The 22,372-nt window shown below is 60.8% G+C and overlaps 1 protein-coding gene across 1 annotated transcript in view; it reads left to right on the forward strand.

Annotated features, from left to right (window-relative positions):
* The first annotated feature begins 1,866 nt into the window (after positions 1 to 1,866).
* The window catches only part of ELN (elastin), a 30,051-nt gene continuing 9,545 nt past the window's right edge, over positions 1,867 to 22,372 (forward strand). The window contains 23 exon segments of the mRNA XM_079120515.1: positions 1,867 to 2,267; positions 7,445 to 7,495; positions 8,336 to 8,365; positions 8,659 to 8,691; positions 10,650 to 10,679; positions 12,119 to 12,154; positions 12,559 to 12,651; positions 12,888 to 12,956; positions 13,037 to 13,111; positions 13,751 to 13,798; positions 14,662 to 14,733; positions 15,033 to 15,062; positions 15,474 to 15,545; positions 16,095 to 16,136; positions 16,546 to 16,605; positions 16,862 to 16,909; positions 18,632 to 18,721; positions 18,802 to 18,861; positions 19,414 to 19,539; positions 20,433 to 20,486; positions 20,994 to 21,134; positions 21,342 to 21,383; positions 21,623 to 21,724. Of these exon segments, the coding sequence (XP_078976641.1) occupies positions 2,186 to 2,267; positions 7,445 to 7,495; positions 8,336 to 8,365; positions 8,659 to 8,691; positions 10,650 to 10,679; positions 12,119 to 12,154; positions 12,559 to 12,651; positions 12,888 to 12,956; positions 13,037 to 13,111; positions 13,751 to 13,798; positions 14,662 to 14,733; positions 15,033 to 15,062; positions 15,474 to 15,545; positions 16,095 to 16,136; positions 16,546 to 16,605; positions 16,862 to 16,909; positions 18,632 to 18,721; positions 18,802 to 18,861; positions 19,414 to 19,539; positions 20,433 to 20,486; positions 20,994 to 21,134; positions 21,342 to 21,383; positions 21,623 to 21,724 (1,486 nt within the window). The 5' untranslated portion in view covers positions 1,867 to 2,185.

The raw sequence follows: 22,372 nt of genomic DNA on the forward strand, positions 1-22,372 counted from the left end.
GACTCCAAGCCGACTGCGGTTTGTAAGTCTGAAAGCCGGTTCCTGCCCACGTCACTGCCCCAAGAGGAGTGGGGCCCAGTCCCCCCCAGCACCCGCTTCCCTCCCTCTTCCTGGGAAGGAAACAGGCACACAGATGCACCCCTGACCTCCCCTCCCTCCCAGCAGACCACTCCCAGGCACGCCGTCTCAGCCCCCACCCACACCGACAAGGGCTGACTTGGGGGGGCTTTAGGCCCCACAGTCCCCATCAGTTACCCCAACACACTTCCAAATAAACACCCACCACGTCAGAGCAGTATGTCTGAAGGTGATTCTCCCAGCATGTCTGCACCTTCCACCATTTTGGAGCTGCTTAGGCTGGAGACCGGGGAAAGGGAGCTATTACCTGGGGTCCCGGGGTGGCCTGGCAGAGAGCCATCCTGATCGCTGCACTAAACACAGGAATGGCTCTCGCAGAACTGGCAGTGGCAATGGCAGTAGCAGCGGTACCGGGTGGATGTGGGGAGCACTTGTAAGCTGGCAGGCACAGGCGGAAGCAGAGAACCATGTTTTATTTATCTCCGCAATCATCTTCCTAGGCAGGGATATCACCACCATCAGAGAGATGAGGAGACTGCCCCTTAGGGAGAAGTCAGCCCGCTAGGAAGTGCCCCGGCCAGAACTCAGTCCCAGGTCCACCTGAGTCCCAGACCTGCCCTTGACCTCTTTGCTCCTGGTCACCCTGCCAGCCCTCCAGACTCCCACCGTGGTCCTGGCTAGGTGAGGAGCATTAAACTCATCCCTCTGGTGCAGGGAAAAGCCCCAGGAGACATGGCCTGGACTTTGTCCCCTTACAGTCTGTGACTTAGGACAGAGCTTCCTCTCCTATCCTGTGGTTCTGACATTTATTTCCCACTAGCAGGGGCTGGGAGGGACACGACCTTCCCCTGATCCACCATACACACACACCCCAAAACCCCCCACTCCCTCCCTGCTCAGCCGCAGCAAGAATGTCAGGGTTCTGCAGGACGCAGCCCCTGCTGCTCAGGGCAGTCCGCCCCCTCCTGGCCACCGGAGGAGTGGCAGTCCTGGACAGTCCCAGGAGCAGAGAGCCAGCCCATAGTCTGTGGTTCCTGGGTCTTATCTGGACACTGGTGGGGCTCGGCCATGGGACAGGTGGTGACCAAGTGACAATGAGAAGACTGGGCGGCCTGTCAGTAGGCGTGGGGTTCCCACCTCCCTGTTCCCCAGTGAACCTGCGGTCCAGCCTGCCCATTGCCAGACACTGGAACCTGCACAGGGCCAGGTGTGGGACTGTGACCTTGACCCACGCAGAACAGAGCCTTGTATGTCAGGGTCCCCTACGTGCCCCAGAGGCCTCAGGGGACAACACAGACATGGCCTTCGCTCCCAGGCCATCCTCCTGACTGCAGTCCCCTGGCCTCGGCAGATGTCAACCACAAACCTGTCCAACACCCTCTTGCAGATTCAGGCAGGGAACTGAGTCCTTATCCCCATGCAGAGGGAGCCTTATAGTACTCCAGCATCCCCATGCTGTCCCCTGGATGCTCCACAGGACAACACCACCCTTCCAGCTCCTTCTACCCAGGCCCCTGGACCTCTGCAGACACTGAGCCCTGTCCTGCCCAACCTCCCCCTCCCAGCTTTGGGCTGGGCCGGTCTCTAGCCAGGCTTAGGGGTGCTGGGGTGTCTGGAGGGCCAGGGTGGGGGCTGAGGCTCGAGACAGCTGGCCTGTGTCCCCACACTGGGCCCGGGGCCCAGCCGGAGGGGCGGGGGCCTGGCCACTCGGGACTTGGCGAGGGCCGGCAGTTTTGGCCGGGCTGCGGGGCCCTCCCTCCCGCTTCCTCTCCCGAGGGCTGTCCTGGCAGAGGCCCCCTCGCACTTTCTGGCGGGAACCGGGCCAGCGGCGCGAGCAGCCACAGAGGGAAAGCGGGAACGGGATGGGGAAAGTGTGTGTGTGTGTGCGTGTGCGTGCGCGGGCGTGCGCGTGAGTGTGTGCGAGGAGAGGCCCGGCGGCCAGCCCGAGCGGCGCGGGCCTTTCGTAATTGCCCCCTCCCGGCCCCCGCCGGCGCCCCCGCCCGCCCGCTCCGCCCTCCTCCTTCCCGCCGCCGACCAGGCAGCAATTACGCTTTGGGGATAAAACGAGGCGCGGAGAGCGGCCGGGGCATTCCTCCCCGAGACGGCGATGGCGGGTGTGACGGCCGCAGCCCCGAGGCCCGGAGTCCTGCTGCTCCTGCTGTCCCTCCTCCACCCCTCGCAGCCGGGAGGTAAGGGCCCCTGCCGTTCCCACGCTGCCGCAGCCCCGGTGGCAGGTCTGGCGGCCGAGGATGGACGGGCCCGACGGAGCCCTGCACCGCGGGCCTGCGGCTCGGCCCAGGGGCCTGGAACGCCGGCCGGGTGCGCAGGGGGATCGTGCCAAACAGAGCGCAGCTCAGGACGGTCCCCACCTCGTGCCAGGCTCTGCTGCCCCAGAGGCCGCCGTGCTCTGCTCCACCCTGCCGGCTCCGCCCGGTGAGCACCTGCGGACCAGCCAGGCATGCTGCGTGCAGCCTGGGGCAGGGGACCTGTCTTGCAGATCCCAGTGATCTGTGACCTCTGCAGGTTCAGTCGGTTGGGAAGTCGGGATCCGCTGGAGGAAGGCTGGGGCAGGTTGATTAGGGGATTGCAGATTGCAGTGCTACTGCTGTGGTCTGTCCCCCTGGAGGGGGACCAGGACACCGGAGTGAGTGTTTTATGTGTGTGCAGGAACAAGGGTGTCTCGGGCTACATTGCACAGGTGTGTGCCTCTGCTCTGGCAGGTTGCTGAGGGGCGAGGGACTTTCTGGGGAGGTTGGAAGGTGGACTCACAGGTTCACCACCAGACAGGTGTATGTGTACAGGGCAGGGGGTGCCTGGAGTTGCCTCTTGGTGTCTGCAGAAGACACCACAGACACCTACACACGGGAGATCTGGCATCCAGATGTGTCTGGGTGTGGATTGTCACTGCATGTGACCGTGAGTGTATGTATGCACACCTCTGAGAAAGAGACGGGGAGTCCAAGCAAAGAAAGGCAAGTTGGGGAAGGTGACCACCTCCCAGCAGAGGGGCCCCAGGCTGGAGTGGACCCCAGTCTGTTGCTGGCGTATCTGGTGTGTGTCTGGATCCAGGTGCTGCTGGATTTGTGGGACTGTTCGCTGGGGCCAGCTGGGAGCCCAGAGATGCATCGGGCAACGGGAAGAGAGAGGTGCGAACCCACGGGCCACCTGGTGGGGCAGCCCAGGTGGGCTTTGGTTTCCGTGGGATTTCTCCTTGCTCTGAGAACCAGACTCTGAGTGGGTGACAGTCGGGTCTCAGAGTGCAGCAGGGTTAGCTGGACAGGGCTGCAGCTGTTTCCCTGAGACTGTCCTGCAGGGCTGGCTGCTGGGACAGAAGCTCCTTGTGCAGGGGCCGTTCCTGGGTGAGGCCCAGGGACGTGGGCACCAGGGGTGAGGAGCGGCAGAGAACCAACACCTGAGAGCCGTGACTCTGGGCTGCCTGACCCCCTCCCCCAGGTGGCCCCCAAGCACCTTTCACCTCCTTCCCAGCCAGTGCCACCACTTGCAGAGTCACAGTTAACCTCTCAGCTGGGAGAGATGGGGATTATTATCTGCACTTCACTCGGGGAAACCGAGGCTCAGTCAGTCTCAGGCAGCCCCTGGGGGTTAGCACCAGCCAGCTCTCTACCCTGGGTCAGAGGAAGAGGGTGTTGGGAATGAGGTGCCAGACAACGTTTGGGGAGGGCCAGAGACTTGGGGTGAGTCCTTTAAGGGCAAAGTAACCCTGTCCCGCTAGCCTTGGGGACATCACTAAACCCTTGGAGGGCATTATTCCTTGCAACGAAATCTCTCAATTCTGTCCCAAGTGTCTGGACTGGCTGGGTTCAAATAAGGGGCTTGTGAATGGATGAGGTCTTCTGGGGTTTGGGCACGGAGCCTTCCAGAGTCTGGAGACGTTGGGAGCAGAGGGACCCCAGTCACACACCCACCTGGATGCCCGAGGGAGCCCAGCACCCCTACAAGTTCCCCAGTGGGGTAACAGCATTTCCTGGGAAGAACCACCCCCTAGAAATAGTCTCAGGCTTTCTCCCCATCCCCCTGATTTCTACACCAAAGGTGGTTTGAATCAGGGGCTTTCAACCCTGGCTGGGTATGAGTTACCCCAGGGAACTTTAAACAATTCTGATGCCAGGTCCCACCCAAGAATTCCTGCTCCATTTGGTCTGGGGAGGAACCTGGACAGGGGGGACTTTTTTAAGCTCCCCAGGTATCCCTGATGAGCCACCAGAGGCGAGAAGCTCTGGCTTAGAGGTGGATCCAGCCCTGTGTGTCTGCTGAGCCCTCAGCAGGAACACAAATATGCCCCGTGTGGGAGGGGACAGAGTCACCCACGGAGGACAGATTGTTTCTGAAAAACCATTGGCAACCTTTTCTTGCAAACAACAAAGCCTCGTGAGGTCTTATCTGCTCCCCAGGCCGGCCCCCTGGACTACAGCTTGGCAAAGCCCCCTGCCAAGGCCCGCTGGCCCGCAGCTTGCTCCCAAGCCGGCTTTTCCCAGATCTTTGAACCTGGAGCCCAGGCTCCGGGCAGAAGGCCCTGCATGTGACTGGGGTCAGCTGCAGGTCCCAGGCCGAGTGCTTCGTCTCTCTGGCTCTCGGTTTCCCTGGCTGCAAAATGGGAAGAAACATCCCGTCTGCCGTCCCGCCTCCTTGAGCCAGTGGGAGTACAGCGTGTCACCCCTGCCAAAAATGTCTCCAATCAGAGGGCTGTGGGAAGGTTCAGATGTAAAGCGATAGGGTCTCACTCGGGCTGACTGATCCTCGTAGTTCATTTCTAGGTTTAATTTCTAGGGTTGACTTCCCCCACCCCCGGGAGGCAGCAGATGGATAAGTGGCTGGACAGTGATGGAGGACACAGGCAGGCCTGGGGGAGCCCCCAGGAGCCCCAGGAAACCCGGAAAGCTTCCCAGTGGAAAGTGAGACCTTTCCTTCCAGGGGCTGGGAATGGGTAGGAGATGGGTTCCATGTGGGGGGCTCTGGCCGCAGAGTGGAGGGGACAGGAGTGCATTCCATCTGGGCAGGAGGAAGCCCCTTCAGGTAGAGCCGATGGGAGGAAGGAGCGTCTGTCACGTCCCAGGAGGTTTGCAGGAGTCCCAGCCCAGGCCTGTTCTGATCCCTGAGAGCAGAGGATCATTATCCTTAGCTGCAAGAGACCAGTTCCACCCTGGGCTCCTCAGTAGAACAAGCCAAACCCACATAAAACAAGACGACGGTGTTCCAAGCCAGCTGAGCAGCCCGGGCGAGAAGAGCCGCAGGCTCAGGGCAGGCAGGAGGGAGAAACGGCTCAGCCTCGGAGGCAGGGCAGGGCTGGAGAGGCCAGGGCATTCTTGGCAGGAAGGACGCTCATGTTGAGGAGGTGGGGATGTGGTGACCGGCTCTGCAAGGAGGCTGCCCCTTGTCAATTCTAGTCCCTCGCGTTCTAATCTCACCTGCCCCGCCCGGGAAGAGAGGCAGGCAGGAATCCTTTGCAGCCGCTGGGGCTTCTCCATTTCCTCTGTGCAGAAACCGCCGCTCCCCGGGGCTGTCTTGGTTCGTGGAGTTCGGCCAACGCTGTCGGGATCTGAACTGTGGGCGTGGAGGACGGGAGAAGGGAAGCAGAGTCCTCCAGAAAGGGCCTGTCCACAAAGCCAGCCCCAGGAGAGAAGCGGGGTTCAGCCAGGCCTGAGGGCCGGGCAAGCCCTAGAGGGGAGACCCCAGAGCAGATATAACCAGCCCCAGATCCACAGGCATCCTCTCTGCCTCCCTGCACCTGCTTCAGCCGGTTCATTGTGCACCTACTATCCATCCAACCTGAGCAGCAAAGTGGGAGGAAATGGAGCTGAAAGGTCACCGGTCATTTTCTTGTTTGTTTTCTTTTGTGAGCAATTACTCTGCGCCAGATGCAGGCGAGACGAAGGCTCTTTACTGGAACCCTTGCAAACTTGCAAGGCAGTGAGGATCATTCCTACCTCGCAAAAAGGAAACTGAGGCTCAGAGAGGTTAGACCTCTTGCCTGAGGTCACCCAGATGGTAAGAAGCAACCAAGTTAAGGTTAGAAGCCCAAGGGTCTGTCCTGTGCCTCCCCTTTCCGTCCACCTCACGGTTCCTGCTGTCCTCTCTGGAGCCTGAGAGCAGAGAAGAGGGGAGAGAGGGCCACAAGGGAGGAGGGAGAGAAGGTGCAGGAAGAGAGAGGCTGAGGCAGAGGGAGAAGCATAGAGGCACAGAGATGCTGGGAGCTGGAGGCCAGAGCAGAGAAGGCAGCAAAGGCTGAGCAAGCCATGTGTGGGCTCGGCTGCCGATGACAGGCCCAGTGCTGGTTCTCAGCAGGCCGGCTCCCACCACCCCTCCAGTCCCCCAAGGCTCTGATCAGATGCTCACACACTCCAGGACTGGATTGCGGTCCCTGGGGGTCTGCAGACCCAGGCACTGGCTTCGGCATAGGGTAGCCAAGACAGCTGGGCATCCCCAACCCTGCTGAGCTATGGCTGAGGCTGATGAGGCCCAGGGACCAGCTGTGTCCTGTGGCCAGGCCGCTGTGGTGCCTCTCAGATGTACTGCAAATCTGTGTGGCACTGCCCCCAAGCCTGCCTGTGCCCCCACCAGACTCTGCAGCCCCCTTGGACAGGGCAGGGCTGGACCATGGCAAGGTGACTTGTCAAGGTTGGAGCATCCTGTGGTGGAGCCAGGACCCCTTTGAGACCCAGTGGTTGCCATGACGATGCCCCAGGCCTCCGTCCAGCACCAGCATGCCAGTATTCTCCAGTGACAGCTTCACTGGTCCATGGGGACTGTACTCCTGACCTTGGCCAGGGAATTAGCTGTGCCTTAGGAAACTATTCACGTTGCTCATCCGTGATGTCCCCCTCCCGGACCCAGCGCCTCCCAAAACAGCCTGTGTCAGATGGCCAGAACTCCACCCAAAGATTGTTGCCCAGTGGCCGGGATGCTGACCTCACGCCATCCTATCAATGTGGGAACGGCCGCGATCTTGCTGGCAGCTGCCGCCCGCTCTGCCCTTCCACGACTCCATCTCTGACCCGTCCTGCCCAGACCCCACCCTGTGCAGAGCCCTCTGCCCCTAAGGAGATCAGGTGGCACTCTGTCAACCAGCGTTCTCAGAGGCGGGGTCCAGGTTGAACCCAGGCCCCATCTCTTTCCAGCTGTGTGGCCCCAGACACATCCCTTAACCTCTCTGAGCCCAGCTTCACATCTGTTAAATCCACGAGAGTGATCGCTGCCCTTCCAGCCCTGCGGGGCTACTTTGAGAAACGAGAATGAGAAAACGTAAACAGAGCCTGCTTTGTAAATAAAACCATTACCAGTCTCATTAGCAATGTCACCAAGCCTTTGTGAGTTCTGACTGATGGAAGACTCTACCTATTCCTTCCAGGGGTCCCAGGGGCTCTTCCTGGTGGAGTTCCTGGAGGAGTCTATTACCCAGGTAAGGTACGCCGAGCAGCCACACACCCAAGGGAGGCAGGGGTGATGGAGAGGCTCAGCAGAGGTGGCACATTTTGACACTACAAGAACATTAACACGCCTACCCCTGAGGACCTACCAGTCAGCTCCACTTAAAAGTGCAGCTAATGAGATCCTGTTTTATAGCTGTTAAGAGCGTAAATATTCTGAAAGATGAAACGCGATTCTTGGGAGCCGATGGGAGGCGGGCGCCTGCGCACATTCCTACCGTTAGGTTTCAGAGCCTCCTAACCATGCATCCCACGCTTGGCGATCCATTCGAAGCAAGTAATTGTAAAGAACAGAAGAAGAATAGTCGGGGACCCGGCTCGCAGGAGCATTATTTGCAAAATCCATAAAGCAAGCCACCTTTCTGATGGGAATGAGTGATAAAGTCAGCAACACGGGGCCACTAGGCACCAGTGGGACATGGCATGTGGTCCAATGCCATGTGCAGATGGAGACTGGAAGTCCTGGAAAGAAAATGGGCAGGATGTTGGGACAAGGGTACTGGGGAAGGGGGAATCACATAATCTAGGGAGAAACACATAATGTTATTAAGTCAATTTAAAAAAAAAATTGAAAGTAACCTGTTTGATCCTGGAAAGGTATATGTGTGTTCAGAACTGACGAGAAAGTCAGGGGAGACGCCAGAGCCATCCTGGGCGCAAACTGGCACAGGGATAGTGACTCAAGAAGAAGAAACCGAGGGTCACAGAGGTTGACCTGTCCCGGGTCACGGAGCGAGGCAGGGGTAGACGGGAGGCTGGACGGAGGGTGGTTTATCTGGAAGGCACTGACAGTTTTCTCCCTCTCTTCACAGGGGCTGGTCTCGGAGGCCTGGGAGGAGGAGGTGAGACCAGACTCGCATTGGTTTCCCGGAAGGGGTTGGGTGTCCAGGGCTACACTCATCCTAGGGCCCAGCTCCCCAGGTCCCCAGAAGGTCCAAGCATCCAGGTCCCTCATTGTGCAGATGAGAATCCGATGGGAAGAGACTGCTCCAGCCCTTCCCGGGGGTCTTTTCCCTGGAGGTCCCTACCTACCTTCAGATGTCCATGTCAGCCGCCTGGGGAGGGGGAGCGAGGTGGGTAAGTGGTAAGAGGGTGGGCTGGGGCTCGCCTTCACCACCACCCCTTCCCTCTGCAGCACTGGGGCCCGGAGGCAAGCCACCCAAGCCAGGTAAGAAAGACTGGAGGCTCAGCATCCTGAGGGAAGGCCGAGGGGCCGGGGAGGGGCGACTCAGTGCTGGGAGGCAGGAAAGGGAGGACCAGCAGGCAGGGGCCAGGCCCCAGGGCTTCCAGGGACAGGAGGCTGGAGCCAGCCCAGGGACCTCCCTTTGTGAGGGTCCTCTACCCTGTGAGTGCCCACCCATCAGCTCCCCAGAGACAACCCTCTGCTCAGGCCTCAGAAACTGACCCAGCGCTGGAGGCCAAAGGAGAGATTGAGGTCCCAGTGGCCACCAAACCTGTAAAACAGCACTGCAGGACCCAGACTCACATGATCCCAAACTAACCCCTATCTGATCCCAGGTCAAGACCCCGATAGGCCTGAGCGTCATGCCAGCCTGAGCCCTTATCCTGACCCCAGCTCAGGCTGAACCCTACCCTTGACCAAGCCCCAGCACAACCCTAGGCTGAACCCTGCCCCTGACCCCAGATGCTAAAGTGGAGCTCCCTTCCGGATCCCAGGCCCCATCCAGCTGTTCCCAAAGCGTGGAGGTTTCCAGTCGGAGGGTGGCTTAGATCTGACCGGCTCACCCACAGGGCTCCAGCCTGCCTCCAGGGCCACTTTCGGCTCCAGGGAATTGTCCGCCCCCCAGGAGGGGAAGGGATCTCTGCGGGAACACTGGGGGATGAGGAGCAGGTGGAGAGATGACGTCTCTGCCCAGATTTATGGCCCCTGGCGTGAGATGCTCCACATCGGCCTTGGCCCCGCCCTGCAGCCCTGGCTCTGGACTGGTCTGGATGTCCACGGCTCTTACGAAATCCTGACAGTCCCTGATCCAAGCACAGACGAGTCTGCAAGACCCAGATTCCCCTTCGCTAAAAGCCCATCTGTGTTGTGAAACTCCAGGGCTGGGGCCAGCCGAGAAGCGGAGGGGTGTCTGGGGCAAGGGGGACCCTGGGGTCTAGGGGTCTGCCAGGCCAGGAGCCCGTGGGGCCTGCCGCTTCCCCCTGCCTGACCCTGCATCCTGTCTTCCCGGAGGGCCGAGGGCTTTAGCTGGGTCTTGGTGATGGAGAGAACACAGGGAATGGCCGGGTGAGCGATGGTGCCCAGCATGGAAGGCCCAGGTGTGGAGGTCACGCCTGCCAAGGTGGAGGGCGCGCTCCCTGACCGCCCCATCGGCAGTGGAGGAGCCAAGGCAGGCTGTGGTCAAGTAATGGAGGGAGGGCTGAGGACACTGCAGGCGAGCCTCCTATGGATCGTAGCTAAAGGGAAATTTCTACTAAGGAAAGACTTAGGTTAGACTTCCAAAAGAACTTCCAACTCAGGTCAAATGAGTAGACCAAAAGGAAAGTCAGGACCTCTCCTTTGGATGCAGAGAGCACTGTCTGTGAGGCAAGGGGCTGGATTCCATGACCTCCCTAAGGTCATCTTTCAGCCTCAGGATTTAGAGCTACAAAGGCTACCCGAACGGAGCTCCCTATATCCGGGCTCAGGGGACGTCCGGGCCTGCCCAGGCAGAACGGGATGGGTCACAGGCAGCGCATGTCATGCTTGGGAACAATTAATCCCTTGGCGATAGCGGGTGGGTGGCCTGGCAGCTGCTTCTGCACGTGGGCCCCGCAGGCTGTCCCGCCCTGGTTCAGCCTCAGCAGGGGACCAGGCAGCTGGGGCCTGCAGCTGGAGGACAGCCTCCCACCCGGAGGGGCGGGGCAAGGACAGGACGGGCCGGGGGCACCCCTGGGCCCACTGGGCATTCTCTGCCCATGAGCTCACTGGTCCCCAGAAGGCAGGGAGCATAATGGCCACATGAAGACAGGGAAACGAAAGCTCAGAGAGGGGAGGTGACTCACTCCTGCACACACAGTGGGCAGAGGCAGGGTCTCAGTGCAGAACCTTCTGGCTCCAGGAAGAGAGGAGGTTGGGCTGGGGGCCGGGCTCTGGCTGTGCACAGCTCTTCCCCTTCTCTCCAGGCGCTGGACTCCTGGGGGCATTTGGAGCAGGTGAGTCCAAAGAAGGGGACACACGGGGGTAGAGCTGGCCAGGCCGGGAGCTGCCCCAGGAGAGCCATCTGGGTGTGACCATGGGAAAAGGACAGATGGCAGCAAGGGGCCATCTGCCTGAGCCCCAGCCCTGCCCCGCCCCTCCTTAATTCCTGTCCAGTCCCCTCTCTTCCTTCCAGCCCCTGTGGACAGGAAAGATCCGAGCATGTCCCCTGCCCTCGGGAGCTCAGGAAACAGACCTGGCTCTGGAGAAGCCACTGCCAGAACCAGGAAAGGACAGGGCACCGTGCCAGAAAGTCCACCGGGCAGCCCAGGCCCTGTCTGTCCACCCCCAGGGGCAGTTAGAGACCCCTCCTATAGAGGAACTGCCTGAGTGTCCCAAGGCCCAAGCCACACGATTAAGAAATGAGTGGGGCTGGGCACGGTGGTGCCTGTAATCCCAGAGGCTCTGGAGGCTGAGGCAGGAGGATCACAAGTTCAAAGCCAGCCTCAGCAATTTAGCAAGGCCCTAAGTAACTCAGTGAGACCCTGTCTCTAAATAAAATAGAAAAAAGGGCTGGGGATGTGGCTCAGTGGTTAGCACCCCTGGGTTCCATCCTCAGTACCAAAAATAAAAAGAAAGACTGAGTGGGAGGGGCTGGCTGGGAGAGAGACCACGCCCACGCCCAGCCCGAGAGACCAGCCCAGCAGGCCCCATGTTGGAGGTCCCTGGAGAGCATGCACCCCAGGGCTCGGGACCCTGGCAGCCAGGACTGGTGCTCCAAGGAGAGATTCTCACATAATTGGAAACAAAGCTGCAGGGCTGTAAACTCCAACCTGATTGCCCATTGTCCTGGCCAAAGCTGAGGAATGTCCCCTGGGAGGGGTGATTGGGTCCAGATGTGGGAAGGAGAGTGCCCCAGGGACACATCTGGCTTTGCATCAACATTCTAGCAACCAGGCTCCAGACCGCGGGGCAGGCTGGATGGAAGGACAGATGGTGGGGACAGACCCAGGTGAAGGGGGGCCAAGTCAGGGACACCTGGGAGGGAGCAGGGCAGGCCTGGCCTGGGGCCCCAGCTCAGCTGCGGTCTGGCCTGCAGGTGCAGCCTGTGGGCCGGCCCTTGCACGCTGTCCTGCTCTGGCCCTCACGGGAAGCCCCACTGCATCTGGTGGGCTCCAGGGCTCCTGTTAAGGACACGGGCCCTGCCCAGCTGGTCAGGGGCTTTGGCACAATCCTGTCTACACAGCATACCACTGGATCACTAAACCGTGGGTACCCTTTTAGCAGGATCACCCCAAAGTACCAAAGGCCTAAGGATCAGCTTAGGGACCGGAGTGGTGACCTGCTAGTCACAGCACTGCCAGGGTCTTGCCCGACTCCGGGAGACCCTCCTCCCCTGGGCCCGGGGAATGTACCCACACGCCACCCTCTCATCTGCTTTGTCTTCTCCCCACAGGTCCTGGAGGGCTTGCAGGCGCTGGACCCGGAGCAGGTTAGTGTGGACACCCGCGGAAGTTGCCCCATGGGGACTGGTCGGTCACTAAGCCCCAGCCAGGTGCTGTCCTGGGTGCTGATAGGGCATGAGGGAGTCCCGTGGGTGCTGGGGGCTGTACAACTGGGTGATGAGGACCCAATGGAGGCAGCCCTGGGGGCCAGGTCAGGTCACCAGGGCTTCAGGAAGACTTTGTGGAACAGGTGGGGTTTGGCCCAAAAGATCCGCCTGGCCTCCACCACAGAGTCCAGTCCTGGGGAGCAGCGGGGGCTTCCTGGCTCTGAAGTCTCGCAGGGAGCAGAGGCGTCACAGATGTACCTCCTGAGTGGGCAGGGCCAGGCGGGCGGGCTTGGCAGTTTCCAGGGGTGTGATGGCTCAGACCCTCCCCGTCCTCTCCTCTGCAGGACTGGGAGCCTTTCCCGCGGGTGCCTACCCCGGGGCTCTGGTGCCAGGTGGAGTAGCTGGTGCTGCTGCAGCCTATAAGGCTGCCAAGGCTGGTGAGTGCTACCCTCTGGGATGGGCCATCCATCCACCCCCTGCTTCCCTGGACTCTCCACTTTACAGAGAACCTTCTCTTGCCCGGGGCCTGCCTCCCCTCCAACCTGCTGAGGCTTCGGAGGCAGCCAGGGCTGTCGGTCTCAGAGCGGGTTAGTGGGGCGGGAGCTCCGTGCTGGGCCTGCCGCCTCCCGCTGTTCCTGGGGTGACCCTCACCTTTCCACCCCTGGCCCTGCAGGTGCTGGGCTTGGTGGTGTCGGAGGAGTTGGCGGCATCGGCGGAGTCGGTGGCCTGGGCGTGTCCACAGGTGAGGTGGCTGACCTGAGCCCTCCAGGTGAGGCCAGGGGCCCCGGGGAACCAACTCTGACGTGGCTCCTTTCACGCCAGGTGCCGTGGTGCCTCCCGCCGGAGCCGCAGCTGGAGTCGGAGTCGGGGCTGGAGCAAAGCCAGGAAAAGTGCCCGGTCAGTGCGGAACCCCGGGGGCTGGAGGGCGGAGGTCAGGGAGGGCGGAGCCCCCGCTGCCATTGCGCTGGGGGAGAAGGGCGGGGCCTGGCCACAGCAGGCAGGGGAGGTGGCCAGGCGGAGATCAGGGGACCTGTGTCTGTGGAATGCGGCCGAGGGCCCTGGCCTGCCTTCCAGGCCCTTCTGTGAACGTGAAGCAGAAAGAGACCCAGAGAGAAGCTGTGGCAGGGGTGACGGCAGGGACACTGAGGTTCCATACCAAGAGTCAGAGCGGAAAGGCCGGGGCTGGCCCCGGCAGAGCCAGGATACCGTCCTCTGACGCCCCATCTGGTGCTTGTTCCACAGCACCAAGCCCTTTAGGAAGTGACTTGGGGCTCAACAAAAGGCTGCCTGTCCCCGCAGCAGGGAGGGGACATCTGGAAGCTGTTAGCCAGAGGTGGGCCTGGGGCTGTAAACAGGCCGCGGGAGATGGAGATGAGTCCATGCACAGGAGGGTCAGCAGATGAGTTCCAAGAGTCCGTGGGAGGAGGCGGCCCCGGGCGCCTGCGGACTGCTCCTTGGGGTCTCTGGGTGGGGAGACCCGGTGGAGGCCCTGGACACTGAGCTGCTACTCATGACACCTCCTCCTTCTGGCTCCAGGTGTGGGGCTCCCAGGTGTATACCCAGGTGGCGTGCTCCCCGGCACAGGTGAGGACCAGAGCACAAAGCTCCTAGGAGGAAAGCAGCCCCTGTCAGCCTCCCCAGCATCCCCCCACAAGCAGAGGCCACCAGAGGCTGGCTCCTGGTCAGCGGCTGTTTTCAGTGTCAGAGTTCAGGCTAGTGGACTTAAGGTCCCTGGTATCCAACACCAGCCTCCCTGGCCCCACCCGAACCCTGACCCTAGGCCCCGAGCCCCAGCCCATTCCCAGGCAGGTCCCCGAGGACAGACTGAGTCCCCAGGGTAGCCAGTTCTTTCCCCAAAGTCATGAGTCACCGGGGGGCCTGCCCAGCAGGTCCACCCTGCAGGAGACCCCTAAAAGCTACCCACACCCTCCTTTCCCTGCCAGGGCCTGCCACCCCATCCAACATGTGACCTCCTGAAATCCCCCAAAAGCCCAGGTCCACGCAGTTCTGCGGGATTTGCTGACAGAGTGGTCCCCTCCCCTCTGGGTCAGGTCAGGCAGCCCAGCCCCAGGGGAGGAGGGAGAGGTGGGAGACCCTGGCAGATGGTCCCAGGCCACCATCAGGAGGCTGCTCGGTGGCTCTGGACACACAGCCACTTCACCCAACCCTGGTGCTCCATGCTTCTCTCCCAAGGGTGGTCAGAGTAAATTTCCATGGAGTCCATTCAGGCTTGAGGCCCCGAGACAGGAGCTCATGCAGCTGGGAAATAGGGCAAAAGCTCAGACCGTCTGACCCTGGGTCAGGCAGGGGAGGAAAGTCCCCACCAAACAGGTCATTCTCCACCCACCCGTGAGCTGTGCCTGTCATGACAGATGACCCGAGGGACCCGAGGCGGGGACAGGGGCCGAGAGGGCCTCTGCCACAGCCATAGCCCTCTTTGTCCCTAGGAGCTCGGTTCCCTGGTGTGGGGGTACTCCCCGGGGTGCCCACCGGAACAGGAGTCAAACCCAAGACCCCAGGTACACAGCTGCTGGGCTGGGCCCCTGGGATGGGCGGGGGCTGGGCTATGGGGTATTGGCAGGGATCCTGGGCCCACTCAGGTCCTCTGGTGGGCATTGTGCCCAGCACTGGTCCTGCTGGCCAGGAAGGGCAGCACACTGCTCAGAAACCCCAGACCGTGCTCAAGGACAGGACAAGCCACATGGCCTGGGTAGAACTGGCTCCTGCTGGGGCCCGCCCCCCTCTACAATGCTGCCTGGCTGATGTCACCCCGTGCCCTGTGCCCAAGGGCTGCAGTGACAGTGCTTTGTCATTTCAGGTGGAGGCGGAGCTTTTGCCGGAATCCCAGGTGAGACAAGGCCGGCCCTCCCAGGCCAGTGGGAGGACTGGCAGTGGCCAGACAGGCAGGGGCTCTGGCCCTGGGAGGATCTGGGCACCCAGAGTCCCATCCAGACCTGCCGAGTCCCCTAAGGCTCCTGCTCCAGGCCTTGCATTGACTTCAGCCCAAAGGGGCACCGATCCCAGGCCTGTCCCCCCACCCCTTCTGCAGAGAGCCCACACCAGCCTAAGACACCCAGCCCCTGCCAAGGGCCCCCAGCACTAGAGGCTCCGCCTGGGCCCAAGATCCCCGGGGAAAGTGGCCTGTTGCTGGGGAGTGCTCAGGGAGGACGGCTCCCTGTGCAGCAGAGAGCAGAGCGTCCTGCAGAGAGCCCAGCTGCTGGCCCACGGAGCTGAGCCCTGATGTCCTCTGTTCCCACAGGGGTTGGGCCCTTTGGGGGCCAGCAGCCCGGAGTGCCCCTGGGGTACCCCATCAAGGCGCCCAAGCTGCCAGGTGAGTCAGGGGAGGCTTCAGGAGGCAGCGCTAGTTGGGCCCTCCCGCTAGACTCAGCCTAGGGGGACACAGATGTCCCTGGGGTCGGGGAGGGAGCCTGGGTATTGAAACCACTTCTGGTCACCAAAGAAAGCCTGGGAAGCCAGTCCCCAGGTGTCAGGCAGGCGTCCGTGTGCATGAGAGCCCGCACGCGGAGACCCAGAGCTCTGATGGAAAGCCACCGTGTTGCCTGGAAAGAACCCTCTGCCGTCAAGACGCCCACACTGCCACCCCCGCCCCCCGCCCTCAGCCAATGGCAGTCTTCCTGTGGGGAGAGCCACGAGAAAGATGCTCAGACCTCAGGGCCACAGTGGCACCTGGACCTGCAGGGGGAGGACTGGCCCATCAGGCCCAGGGGCAGGGCTGTCCTCTCCCTCCTCCACCCAGCGGCTCTTGCGGGAGGGAGTGTCGGTGCTGCAGGTGGGAGGTCTGTCGGTCCAGGCAGGTGGGAGCGCAGCAAGGCCGGGCGGCTGTGGGGCAGCCCTGGAGCCCACCCTGCTCTCTCCTCAGGTGGCTACGGACTGCCCTACGCCAATGGGAAACTGCCCTTCAGTGAGTCAGGCCTGTGGGCTTCCAGCTCTTTCCAGCTTCGGGGGCCTGGAGAGGGTGCAGCGGCCTCAGCCCTGGACTGGGAGTGCAGCTAGCTGGGCAGGGGCAGTGGTGGAGAGTTGGAATGGGGTCTCCAGAGGATGTAGCGTGAAACGTGGACTCGGCCTGGTCCTCAGTCCTGGCCCCCACCTCTCACGAGGCCTCGGAAGAGCCTTTCCTCTTCTCTGAGCCTCAGTGTCCCCTTCTGTAGAATGGGAACAGCAGTGCCACATGCCTGTTTGTGTGTGTGTTCGCTCTGCTGGGGGTGACACAGGGACACTCAGGGCAGCAGGGCTCTGCAGGATAGGGCAGGGGAGGCCGAGGTGGCGAAATCTGCGTGGGTGAGGGTGACCGCAAGCCTCTCCTCTCATAGGCTACGGACCCGGAGGAGTGGCTGGTGCGGCAGGCAAGGCTGGCTACCCAACGGGAACAGGTAAGGCGGCCTCACTCACCTCCAGGCAAAGGGGCCTGATCGCTGTGGCTCCAGAGCCCTGGCACTGGCCAGGGTCCCTCCGAAACTAGGCCAGCCCCCTGCATGCAGACCCGGGAGGCAGTGGCCTCCGTGCGGCTCTGCCAGCCGCAAAACCCCTCCCCACCCACACGTAGAGGGCGGGCCGTCCTGCAGATGGAACAGGGGGCTCTGGAGACACGATTTCAGCATCTCCCCTCTGTCCCCTCTCCTCTCCCAGGAGTGGGCCCCCAGGCAGCAGCGGCGGCAGCTAAGGCAGCAAAGTATGGTAAGCAGCTCTGGGATCCCCGGCCACCCCAACCCCACCTGCACCCCCACTCTTACTGTGGAGAACTGCCTCGCAGGCAGCTGATCAGGTGGCCCCCATCCCCCCTTTATCTATCCCTTCATCCATCCATCCCTCTCCTATCCATCCATCCATCCATCCCTCTCCTATCCATCCATCCATCCATCCCTCTCCTATCCATCCATCTATTCTTCCATCCATTCCTCCCACACCTGTCCCTCCTCACCCATCCCTCCATCTCCCTCCCTCTCTTTCCCATCCTTCCCTCTCCCCATCCTTACATCCCTTCACCCATCTGTCCCTCTATTCCTCATCCATCCCTCTCTTCTTCTATTTATACATCCATTCTTCCATCCATCCATCCACTCATCTTTCCATCCATTCATCCACCCAACCATCCATCCATCCTTCCATCCATCCATCCATCCATTCATCTACCCAACCATCCATCCATCCTTCCATCCATCCATCCTTCCATCCATCCATCCTTCCATCCATCCATCCATCCATCCATCCTTCCATCCACCCATCCTTCCATCCTCTATCCTCCCATCTATCCATCCTTCCATCCTTCCATCCATCCATCCACTCAACCACCCAACCATCCTTCCATCCACCCATCCTTCCATCCATCCTTCATCCATCCCTCCACCCATCCCTCCCTCCCCCATGCCTCCCTCTCTCCACCCCACATCCCTTTCCCAGTCCATCTCTCTGTCCCTCTCCCCATCCATCTCAGAGGTGGGGTCAGGTAGCAGCTTGGTGGTGAAGGTTGGCCTTGTGGGAGCCAAGTAGAGAAGAGGGACATATTGCTTCTACCTGGGGCAAACCGGGGAGGCTTCCCAGATGATGTTTGACTCAAGCCTTAAAATTCAAGTGGAACGGCCATGGGTTAAACAGGAAGGAGGGGCCTGAGCGGAAGGGACCTGTGCCACGGTGGTTAGAAAGATTGTTTTAGGTGGTACCTATATAGGCATTTTAAAAATTTAATAGCTACGCATCCATTTAATATGTACCACAAAATCCTAACTCATTCCTCGAGCCGGGATCTCTGGACAGCGATGACGTCCTGTTCCCGTCTCCCGCTGCCTCAAGAAGCCCTCAGCTCGGTGTTGGACCAGGAGGACTAAGATCCTTGCTCTATCCCCAGCCCGGGAGCCCTTCGGGTACCTAGAGTGGGACCATCCCAGGAGGCCAGGAGCGTGGGGAGGTGGGGCCTGCCTCTGGGGGCCCCACAGGACCCCCTCCAGGCCCCAGAGGCCCCGTGGCCAGCAGGGTCTGGTGGGGACGGCTGGAATGCGGGAGCGGGAGAGCGGGCAGGAAGGGGCTGCCAGACCAGGCGGCCAGGCACTTGGATTAAGAACTTGGCGGCGTCTTCGGAACACAGGGAAAGGAAGCCTCGAACATTCCTTCAGGGGCCCCTCTGGCCCGGGGAGCGGCGGCTTGTGGTTTCTCAGTATGTGGCGGTGATTAGGGCTGGATTTGTCTGGAAACATCCAGCTCCCTTAATGAGCGTGTTCAAGGGGACACCCAGGCCCGTCGAGGGACCGCGAGGCAGGGGTCCTCCCAAGCAGCGCGGCTGGAGGCGCCAGGCCCCGGTCCCAGGCCCCGGTCCCAGGCCCCGGTCCCAGGGGGCTCGCGCTGGGTACCACACCAGCATCCTGGCGAGCCCTGGGAAGCCACATCACACCCCTGTCCCCGCAGGTGCCGGGGGAGCCGGAGTCCTCCCCGGTGTTGGCGGCGGCGGCATTCCTGGCGGGCCCGGGGCCATTCCTGGAATTGGAGGCATTGCAGGTATTGTGGGTTCCAGCGGGGCGGAGGTGTCCTTGAGCAGGCCCCAGGCGAAGGACCTCACCCTCTGTGGCTCTTTCCAGGGGCTGGGACTCCCGCGGCTGCTGCTGCTGCAAAGGCAGCCGCTAAGGCTGCCAAGTATGGTGAGTGCCCTCAGGGTGGCCGGTCAGGGCTTCAGACCTGCCCTGGCCTCTGTGCAGGCTCTGGAGACCCCGTCCCATGGGGCTGGAGGGAGTCACCTCTGCCCAGCAGGAGCCTCCTTCTCCCCTCCCTCTCCTCGAACTTGCCCATTCTGGTCACTCTGCCAGGGATGCCATCTCCCTGCTCTCCGTAGATTGACTGCATGAGTAACAGCCCTGGGGAGCACCTGGCTCCTCCCCTTCAATCTCCTGACCACCCCCAGCCCCCGTGGCTGTCCAGTGCCCTAGGTGCCTGCTGGTGGTAGTTCTGATTTTGCTCTAGAAATCAGTCATGCTCCTCCCAGCCAGATCCAAACTCCGCGAGTCCGTCAGGCTCTCTCTTAGTCCCCCCCCATCTCTGAAGACTGGATCCATGCAGAGCAGATGCCACCCCACCTGTACGTGATCCTGCACTCAGGACCATCACCTCCGAGCTCCCCTGGACCTCTGCTCTCGGAGGTCTTTGGATGTCCCCACAAATCTTAGGCTGGGAGAACAATCCTTTCTCTTCCACAGGAGCTGCTGGGGGCTTAGTGCCTGGTGGGCCAGGAGTTAGGGTCCCAGGTGTTGGGATCCCAGGTGTCGGAGGCCCAGGTGTCGGGGTCCCAGGTGTTGGGGGTCCAGGCATTGTGGGTGTACCAGGTAAGCTGGACTCGCTCTATGTGCATGCATGTGTGTAAGTGTGTGTGAGAGAAATCGACTATTGCTGAGATTTGGGGGTCCTCCCCAACACCTCACTCATCTGTCTACACCCATGGCTGCGCCTCATCCCGTCATCCTCCTTCCTGGCTGTTGCTGTGCTCCTAGGGGCAACAATCATGTCCTTTTCATCTCTGTTTCCAACACTTAGCTGAGTAGACGCTCAGTAAATTGTAGAAAGATGGGTGGGTGGAGGGTGGGAAGATGGGCAACTGAATGGTCACATAATGGCTTTGCAGATAAGCAGGTAAAGTGATGGATGAAGGAGTGAATGGGTAGATGGATGAGCCAATACAAGAATAGGTGGATGGATAGATGATTGATAGATGATAGATAGATAGATGATAGATTAAAAGTTGGGTGGAAAGATTAATGCATAGGTTAAAACAGATGGAAAGGCAGCTAAGTACTAAAGTGGTTAGAAGGATGGTCAGTGGTTGATTGGATGAACAGATGGATGGATCAATGCACGGATGAATGGATGGATGGATGGATGAGCAGGTGACTAGATATGTGGATGGACGTGTGGGCCAGCCAATGCAAAGTGGACGGCTGGGTAGATGGCTAGCTGAATGGATAGGTGGGCAGGTGTGTGGGTAAGTGGATGGATGGATGGGTACACAGGTAGGTGATCAGGTAGTTGGACTGAGGTCCAAGGATCAACAGACAAATGGACAGACATAGAGTAGGACAGAAGGTGAATGGATGGATGAGCAACTCCATCTTGACTTAGATAGAAAGAAGCTGGACCAGCAGACGGGTGGAGAGAGGGATACACACTGAGCCCCTCTCCCCTATTTTCTCCTGAACATTTGTGTTTCCCTTGGTCTCTCCAGGGGCTGTGTCACCTGCTGCAGCCGCCAAAGCCGCCGCCAAAGCAGCCAAATACGGTTAGTGCCTTAGTGCCATGCCAACCCTGTCTGGGCCTCTGCTGGTCTGAACCAAAGGACTCTGGGCTGCTTACCCAGGGTTGCAGAGCAGGTCTCTGGCAGAGCTGGGACACGGAGGTGGCAGGCCCCAGGGGAGTGTCTTCCCCAGTTGTCTTCCGCCATGAAGCCATAGGCTGAGCGCTGAGAGTCCCAGAATGACTTTTCCAGGGGCAGTGTCCCTGACCCTCCCTGCCCTGGCCAGACCCTCTCAGAGGAGCCCAAGCCTGGGGACAAGCCTGCACTCAGTCTCCCCAACAAAGGGAGCCTCCCCAAGTGCTCAGTGAAGAGGGAAATCAAGGGGAGACTGAGGCTTCATGGAGGAGGCTGGCGAGGGGCCCAGACATCCGTTTCCTGCCCTCGTGGACCAGATTTAGGGGAAGCAGACATCTTTTCCCGTCAGCCAGCGTCCCTCAACGCCCTCCCAGGCTCCCTCACTGAGGCACCTGCCTGATTCTCCTCCCTCCACAGGGGCCAGAGCTGGAGTGGGGGTCGGAGGCATCCCCACATATGGGGTTGGTGCTGGGGGCTTTCCTGGCTATGGTGTTGGAGCTGGCCTTGGAGGTGTCCCCGGAGCTGGCATCGGAGGTGTCCCTGGAGCTGGCCTTTCCCGTGAGCCTCAGTTCTTTCTGGTGGAGAAGGGGTGGGGCTTCCCTTCAGCGGCTCTGCAGGGCCAGCAGGGAGTGTGGGTCAGGGTTCAGTGTGCTCGGGGACAGTGGGGACAGGGCAGGCCTCCAGTGCCTTTTGGGGCAGGGAGCTGGAAGCCTGCCCACTGAGGTCGGGCAGGGAATCTGAGAGTCTCTCCTTCTTTCCTCATAGCTGCAGCCCAAGCCGCAGCTGCTGCTAAAGCTGCCAAGTACGGTAAGTGGCCTGCCCTGTCCACCCTCAAACCTGCTCTCCCCAGGCCCCAGGCTCCAAGGGCAGGTTGGGTCTCCAGCTAGAGGCCAAGCAACCTCACACTCAGGCCTCCAGCGCTGAATGGCCTGGCCAGGTGGCAGGGCCACATCCCACAGCCTCCTGAGCCGTCCCAGGCAGCGCACTGTTCTCCCCCGCCTCCCGCACCCCAAGAGCTGAGCACTGGGCACTTTTCTCTCCTCCAGGTGCTGGAGGAGCTGGAGCCCTGGGAGGGCTGGTGCCAGGTGCAGTGCCAGGTGCAGTGCCAGGTGCAGTGCCAGGTGTGCCAGGAACCGGAGGGGTGCCAGGTGAGCAGTGGCCCCACCGAAGGGGCCCTGGAGCTGACCGGAATCAGCAGCATCGTTTTACAGATGGCACGACTGAGCCCAGAGACAGGGAGGAGGGCCAGGATTTCCCCAGAGTAACCAGAAGGGAGGAGCCCTCCACCGGCCCGGCCTGCTGGTCCCTGGCAAACCCCCTCCCTGCCTAGGGATGCTGGGGAGTGTCACCTGGCTTGGTGGCAGAAGCCTGCACTGCCCAGAGCAGGGTGGTCGCCCGCCTTGGCATCTCTCTGGTTCCTCCCAGTAGGAGACCCGACACTCTTGGGTTCTCTCAGGCTTTCTGCTCCACCAGGCCGAGGCCAAAGGAAAGAAGACTAAGTGACCATGACATTCAGTGACACCCTTCCTTAATCGTTTTTCCCATCAGAAGAGTCTCTTCTGCATTCCTTCTCTCTGGGAGAAAATTCCCCTTTCGTCGAGCTTCCTTAAGAAGTGGGGATGGGGGGCATCCAGAACTAGGGACGTGGCCAGTGGTATGGTGCTTGCCCATGCACGGGATTCTGGGTTCAACCCCAGCACCGCAAAACATAAAAAATAAAAAATAAATAACCACCTCCTCCAATAGGTTTGGATCGTGGAGTTTTCAGGATTTTAAAAAATTAACAGATCCTAAGT

The sequence above is a fragment of the Sciurus vulgaris genome (assembly GCF_902686455.1).
Source record: "Sciurus vulgaris genome assembly, chromosome: 18".
NCBI lineage: Eukaryota > Metazoa > Chordata > Mammalia > Rodentia > Sciuridae > Sciurus > Sciurus vulgaris.